Consider the following 7,302-nt stretch of genomic DNA (forward strand, 5'->3'; position numbering starts at 1 on the left):
TTCCCCCCTCCCCTTGGGCTTAGTACCCCACCCCCGGAGAAGAGGAAGGAATCCTGGAGTCCAGCCCCTTGCCACCCCCTGAGGAGGTAACTCCATCCCCCCACCCAGCGGGGGGCAGTGGGTGGCTGTGACCCACCCCTCAGGCCCCCTGTCATCTGGATGAGCCAGGCCCCCCTCTGGCCGGAGGGCTCTTTGGGGAGTCCACTTGCGGCCTTCTGTCTCCTGGTCCTTCCAGACCAGTGGGTCTGCTCTCTCTCAGTACAGCCGTTTTCCTTAAGTGCCCTTGTCTCCTTTCATTATTCCTTGATTCTGGAGTAGCCTCCTCTCCGTGTTGGTGTCAGATGTTTTACTTCCTGTGTCATGTTCTGTTCCTAGGAGCCACTTCCTGTCCAGTTCTATCATTTCTTCTCTTCTACCCTTCTTTCTATCCATTTCTTTGGTCATTTCCTGGACTCTATTGTCTATCATTATGTCCATGGACTGTCCACTCTGTGTCCAGCCCTCCGGCCACCCTTCTTGTTATGCACCACGTCTTCTACCAAGCCCATATTCTGGACATCTCTCCCGATTTCGGGTCTTTGATGGCCACCACCTATCTACACAACTGCTCCCCTGGGTCTTCTTGGGAGAGAAACTCCAGTCCCAAGTACCCTCAGCATCCTTTGGGCTAGGAGTTGTCACACCTGGGGTCCAGGGAAAAACTCCTCTCAGCCCTAATGCCCCCGTCTACCCCTCTCCCTCCCCATCCCCATCCCCGGGAAGGAGCAGACAGATCTCCAGGTCCCCTCCACAGCTGACAGGTTCCTGACAGAGGAATATGGGGAGGGTGGCACAGACCCCCCAGCAGGGCCCTACGATTACACCTATGGCTATGGGGACGATTACCGTGAGGAGACGGAACTTGGCCCTGCCCTCTCTGCGGAGACAGCCCACTCAGGAGCCGTAAGTGCAAGGGGCTCCTCTTCTCTTGACCTCCAGTGGGAGCTACAGAATTGCTTCTTTTTGTTTTTGATTCTTGTCTGTTGGCTCTGAACTGCTTCCCACTGGTGGTTTGCCATTTTCTGTCCATATAAGATGTATATGTTGCTTGAACATACTCCTTCCTTCCTTCCCTTGTGATATATCTTACCCTGTGACTCCTTATGAATCCTTCTGCCCAGGGCAATGGGATTTAAAATATATATATTATGGCCACTTCTTGTCTTTTTGTCCACTTCCTGTCTTTTTGGTCACTTCCTGTCTCAATCAAGCTGGATTTCATAAAGCTTTTGGTCAATAAGCCCCTACCTTGTGTCCATTTTGAGTCTGTCTCCATCATTTCTTCTTGATCAAAACAATTTTTTTATCCATGTTGCTGCCAAATGATCTAATTTCCTATGTCTCACTTTCTAACCTGTCTGTCCCTTCCTCTCTTCTCTAGCCATGCCATCTGTCTTGGTGACTGTGCCATATTGGACAGAAAGGGACTTATTATTTGTGTTTCGACTCTAGTTGTCATGCTTTCCGTGACAGTTTCCTTTGACAATGAGCTACTTCCAGTGTGTCTCAGGTCATCCAAATCATAAAGTGTCCATTGTGGGCCTAGATATCTGTCATGACCACTTCCTGTGTGTACTCACTTTGATGCTTGTGTTTTCTGGAAGAATTCTCTTGCATTGTCATCAGCTCCTATCCAGGAATCACTTTCTGTCTGTTTTGTGAATTTCTTCCACTTGTCGTGGTAGCCAGGGTGTCGTTGAAGGTCCACTTCCTGAAGTCTCTTTTCTTGGCTGCTTCCTGTCTATCCAACCACTTCCTGTTTGTTCAGTTCACTTTCTAGCCATTTTGGCCATGTTTAATTTTTCTTGGCCCTGGCATCATTCTTGCTTCCAAGTGTTTGTCCCTTCATTCTGTCTCCCTTAATTGTTCCCCATGGCTTCAACCACTCCCTCTTAGATGGGATATTTCCTGTCCACTCCACTTCATCTTTTGCCTGTCTTGCAGTTAGAGCTGCCTTCTCTACCCTGCTGCATCGTCCCATACCTCCTTTCTCTAACATTGCCACCCTTTACCCTCTGCTGTCTTTATCTTATGCTGCTTTCTGGAAATTTGAGGTTGATCTGTAATATGGGAGAGTTTGGAAATTGATCATTACTGTTTGGTCAGGATGGAGGTGGGAGGCATTCTGATGGTCTTTGTTGGGAGAGTTGCGGGTGGTGGTGAATGTCCGCTATTCTCCCGGTCCTTGTCTTGGTTCTGGCCCTAGAGTTGGGGGCGGGGATCTGAATAGAGTGTGGAAGAGAGGCAGCTGCTATGCTTGGAGTACAAATGGCACCAGAGTGAGAGTATGGTGTCCTTGCTGAGAGAGGAACTGTGGGGACTTGAGGGGGATCTGCTCTGAGGCTTGAGTAACTTGGCCCAAGAGCTGTATTTTTTGTTGTTTATCCTCACCTGAGGATATTTTTCCACTGATTTTTAGGGAGAGTGGAAGAGAGAGGGAAAGACAAAGAGAAGCATCGATATGAGAGAAACACATTGATTGGTTGCCTCCTGCATGAGCCTGACCAGGGCCTGGGCTGGGGAGGAGCCTGCAACCGAGGTATATGCTCTTGACCAGAATCGAGCCTGGTACCCTTTGGTCCACAGGCTGACGCTCTACCCACTGAACCAAGCCAGCTAGGACAAGAGCTGTATTTTTTTAAAAAACCTATTATGGGGTGGAAGTTTCAGATATCAGTGGGGATTGCGCTCCAAATCTACTTAGGGTATGTATGTTTTACCTCCAAGGAGTTCTTAGCTTATGAACTCCTTGAAATTCTAGGGAAAATTCTGTGCATAAGGGCATACATTTTTTCTGAAGACTATAGATTACATCAGATTCTCATATGGATCCATACTCTCCCCTCAGACTCCAATAAAAATCTATCCACAATCTTGGAGAGATTCTAATCTGGTGGATTGGAGTAAGGGTGAGGAAGTTGATGGTTTCCTAAAGTTCTCAGGATTCCTGGGGTCAGAGAAAGTTTGGGGGATGGGTGGGGTCCTCCAGAAGAGGCTTTGGGAAGGTTGGGGGGTTCAGATACCCAGGAAACATGTGGGGGCCTTCCTGAAAGAAGTTCTCAGGGAGGTGAGGAGGTTGCCTTGCTGAGGTGGGGCTGAGAATCGGGGGGTGGGGAGCCCTGAGGTCTCCTTGGCAGGCCTGGGGGTCTGTGAAGAGAGGGATGGGGTGGGCGGTAGGCTCAAGGAGGCCTCCAGAAGATCTGAGAATAAAGGTGAGAGTTGGGACGGGAGGAGTCCCAGTGTCCTGGCTGCTCACAGGCCCCACTGGGGGTTACATGTGTGTCTCCCTCAGGCTGCCCATGGACCCCGGGGGCTGAAGGGAGAGAAGGGGGAGCCTGCAGCTCTGGAACCTGTAAGTCACTCTGGTCATGGAGCTGAGGGCAGTGGGAAGAAGGGAAGAAGGCAGGGGTGCTAGTCCTGTAGCCTCTGACTTTTAACGTTTGACTCTGCAGGGTATGCTAGTGGAGGGGCCGCCTGGCCCAGAAGGCCCTGCGGTGAGTCTGTACACTCTCATCCGTGTCTTCCCCATGTGTGCCCAGGCCTCCTTCTCAGAACCCCAGAGCATTCTTCTATCCGAGCTCCCTCTTCTGTAGAGACCACCCCTCGGCTACATACCCCTTTTCTCTCTGAATGCCCACACCTGACCCCTTCCTCTTTTGTTCCTCAGGGATTGACTGGTCCCCCTGGCATCCAGGGCAACCCAGGCCCAGTTGGAGACCCCGGCGAGAGGGTAAGGGAGTGCCTTATCCTCTTATGGGGGGGGGGGCACTGCAGAGGAGCCACTAGTTCCTGATGGGACCACATGCTTAGTAATTTCTCATTAGCTGGCTGATCAATGAACGAGGGACTGGTGTGCTCCCCAGCACTTGCAAAGTAGGGCAGACTGGTTGGGGAGGAGGACAGTAGTCTGGCGTCTTACCCTGATTTTTCTCCAGGGGGTTGGGATGGGGCTCAGGAAAGATCTAGGGAAGTCTGCATTTGTCCTGTTGAGGGGGGTTCCCAAAGGACTCTAGGCCTAATATTCCCGTATCTGTCACCTCTCCTTCTCCTTCTCTCCCCACTCCAGGGCCCTCCTGGCCGAGCAGGGCTCCCTGGATCAGATGGGGCCCCTGGCCCTCCCGGCACATCCCTCATGCTCCCAGTGAGTGTCTTCTGGGCTTTGGAATGGGCTGCTGGGGAGGGCAGGGGAATTGTGTTGTGTCACCAAGAACCAGAAGGCCAGAGAAGCTGAGGAGTCTCTAAAGACCATCAATGCAAAGGGATAGATCTCTTGGTGGAGGTGACGAGGGCCTCATTAGATGACCTAGAGCCAAACATGATCTAGAATCAAACTTGGATCTTCTAGAATGGAGCAGAAAATTCTATATTTCAGGGGGTCTAGAGCCCAAAGGAGAGTCTTTGGAGGAGGAGGCTAGACATCGGGGGAGGAGGATAGAAGTTGAGTTTCTGAAAACCTCTAAGTCAGTGGTTCTCAACCTTCCTAATGCCGCGACCCTTTAATACAGCTCCTCATGTTGTGGTGACCCCCAACCATACAATTATTTTCGTTGCTACTTTCGTTGCTACTTTACTATAGCTGTAATTTTGCTACTGTTATGAATCGTAATGTAAATATCTGATACGCAGGATGTATTTTCATTGTTACAAATTGAACATAATTAAAGCATAGTGATTAATCACAAAAACAATATGTAATTATATATGTGTTTTCTGATGGTCTTAGGCGACCCCTGTTGAAAGGGTCATTCGACCCCCAAAGGGGTCGCAACCCACAGGTTGAGAACGGCTGCTCTAAGTGATTATCTGAAAACCTCCCCTGGAAGATGCTGGAAGAGGGCATGGGGCGCGCGCGCGCGCGCGCGTGTGTGTGTGTGTGTGTGTGTGTGTGTGTGTGTGTGTGTGTCTGGGCCTGGGAGATAGAGCAGAAATGCTGGAGGAAACCTCTGGCTGGGAAGGTCCCAGGGATTTCCTGGAAGAGAACCTGGACCTTCTCTCCTTGCCCACCAGTTCCGGTTTGGCAGTGGTGGGGGAGACAAGGGCCCTGTGGTGGCTGCCCAGGAGGCTCAGGCCCAGGCGATCCTGCAGCAGGCTCGGGTGAGTAGGGCTGGAGAGCATCTTGGTGGAGGGAGGGGTGGGGTGGGAAAGGGAAGACTCTAGCAGGGGTTGGAAGGGTAGGCTGGAGGGATATAGGGAAGGGAAGGTCTGGGTTGGTTTGAGGCTGAGAGGGCGGTCTGGGAGCACATGAGGCAGTGATACAGGGATCAGGAGTGGAAGGGGGAATGTAGAGGGTGCCCTGGGGATGGGAGTTTTCCAGCTGCCTCTTCTCAGCTCTGCTGTGTCCACTGTCTCCTAGCTGGCGCTCCGTGGACCCCCTGGACCCATGGGATACACAGGTCGCCCTGGACCCTTGGTGAGCGAATGGGGTGTGGGGTAGGAGGTTCTTTATTTGTGTGTGGGGGTATGGATAGTTCTGGAAAGGGCCCAAATCCAAAAGTCATTTTGCTTCTTTTGGGGAGGTTTTGAGGTCACTGTTGGGTATGTCCTTCAATATAGCCAACCTCTCTTCTCGCTCACAGGGACAACCTGGGAGCCCTGGTCTGAAGGGAGAATCTGGAGACCTAGGACCTCAGGTGACATCCCCACCCATTTGATTCCCAACCCAGTGCCTCCTCCTCTGTCCATGCCCATAACCTGACCTCAACTTTCCCTCACCAGGGCCCCAGAGGACCTCAGGGCCTCACAGGCCCTCCCGGCAAGGCTGGGCGGAGGGTGAGTGCCGGAGCGTGGGGTGGGTGTGGCGGGAGATGGGCACAGAGTGTGGAGCACTGTCCCCTGCTTGCTCTCACATTGCCCGTGCCTCTGCAGGGCCGAGCGGGTGCGGATGGAGCCCGAGGGATGCCTGGAGAACCTGGAGTAAAGGTGACAGGCTGGGCCTCTCTGATGTTCAGCTCCAGCCCCATCTGAGCTCATTCGTTTTCAGGGTGAATGAGTTCCTGGGGTTCCCTCATGAGGTGGCACCTCCCACTCAGGACACAGGGGGAGGGGTGGGGAGGGAAAGGGACTGGGGCTTCACACGGGCTGCCCCTCTTTCCCCTAGGGCGACCGAGGCTTTGATGGGCTCCCAGGGCTTCCTGGGGAGAAGGGACACAGGGTGAGTATTTTGGGGGTAGGGCTCTCAAGGCAAGGGGAGGGGGCTGAGGGTCTCCGCAGGAGCTCAATGGATGAAACTGGTTGGTTAGTTGAAGAGGGCCGGTGTCTGTGTGGGGAGCTCTGAAGCCCCTCTTACCTATTTTCCAGGGAGATACTGGTGTCCACGGCCTTCCTGGCCCCCCTGGCGAGGATGGAGAGCGGGTGAGTGTGGCCAGGGCCGGGGCTGGTATGGGGGAGGCCTGGAAGGTGAGGCCACTTCACCATGTCCTCCTTCTCCAGGGAGATGATGGGGAGATTGGGCCTCGGGGGCTGCCTGGAGAGTCGGTGAGTGTCCAGGGGGTCAGGTTGCAGGGGTGTGGGGAAGGAGGGTGGGAGTGAGGAGGGCTCTGGGAATGCCAGAGGAGGGACATAGATATGAAAGAGACACCTTTCCTCTCACTCATGCATCCTTATCCTCTCCTCACCTGAGTGTAGGGACCTCGAGGTCTCCTTGGCCCTAAAGGCCCACCTGGTATTCCTGGACCCCCGGTAAGCAACTGCCCCTGACTTCTGACCCTGATCTGACCCCCTGACTTCTCCTAATCTCATCGTCCTAACTGCCCCACCTCCCCTCCAGGTCCCCCTTGCTGCACCCCCAGTCCCGCTTCAGCCTCTGCCCGCATGGGCCCTTTTTAGGGCTTATGGTGTGGGGCACCCAAGGCTCTGAGAACAGTAAAAAAAAAAAGTCCTCAAGAGAAACAAAACAAAAACCCACAGACCCACAGACCCACGCCCTGCGGGTCTGGCCGGCTGTGTTTGCTTAGGTCTGGGATGAACTGGAGGACTGACCCGGGTTCCTCTGCCCTGTCCCACCCTCACCCTCGGGAACCACAGGGACGCCCGTGTGGGCTGCCTTCCTGCTCACACCCCTCTCATGTTTCAGGGCATCCGAGGCATGGATGGTCCCCATGGTCCCAAAGGGAGCTTGGTGAGTGATGGGCACGGAGACTCCACCCGACTCTTGAGCTGCCAGCGTCCTGTCAAACTCCAGAGCCGTGGGGAAGGCCCGCCCAGGGTTCTCCTGGCAGCGGAGAGCATCCGGGTGCACGTGGGGGGCTGGGGGCTGGGCATGTG

The 7,302-nt window shown here is 53.8% G+C and overlaps 1 protein-coding gene across 1 annotated transcript in view; it reads left to right on the forward strand.

Annotated features, from left to right (window-relative positions):
- The window catches only part of COL11A2 (collagen type XI alpha 2), a 61,569-nt gene that overhangs the window by 6,354 nt on the left and 47,913 nt on the right, over positions 1 to 7,302 (forward strand). Inside the window, 16 exon segments of the mRNA XM_006769177.1 lie at positions 24 to 86; positions 763 to 942; positions 3,332 to 3,391; positions 3,492 to 3,533; positions 3,707 to 3,769; positions 4,106 to 4,180; positions 5,047 to 5,133; positions 5,393 to 5,449; positions 5,616 to 5,669; positions 5,755 to 5,808; positions 5,905 to 5,958; positions 6,137 to 6,190; positions 6,337 to 6,390; positions 6,469 to 6,513; positions 6,664 to 6,717; positions 7,112 to 7,156. Of these exon segments, the coding sequence (XP_006769240.1) occupies positions 24 to 86; positions 763 to 942; positions 3,332 to 3,391; positions 3,492 to 3,533; positions 3,707 to 3,769; positions 4,106 to 4,180; positions 5,047 to 5,133; positions 5,393 to 5,449; positions 5,616 to 5,669; positions 5,755 to 5,808; positions 5,905 to 5,958; positions 6,137 to 6,190; positions 6,337 to 6,390; positions 6,469 to 6,513; positions 6,664 to 6,717; positions 7,112 to 7,156 (1,041 nt within the window).

Source organism: Myotis davidii, unplaced genomic scaffold (assembly GCF_000327345.1).
Source record: "Myotis davidii unplaced genomic scaffold, ASM32734v1 scaffold4, whole genome shotgun sequence".
Classification (NCBI taxonomy): Eukaryota; Metazoa; Chordata; class Mammalia; order Chiroptera; family Vespertilionidae; genus Myotis; species Myotis davidii.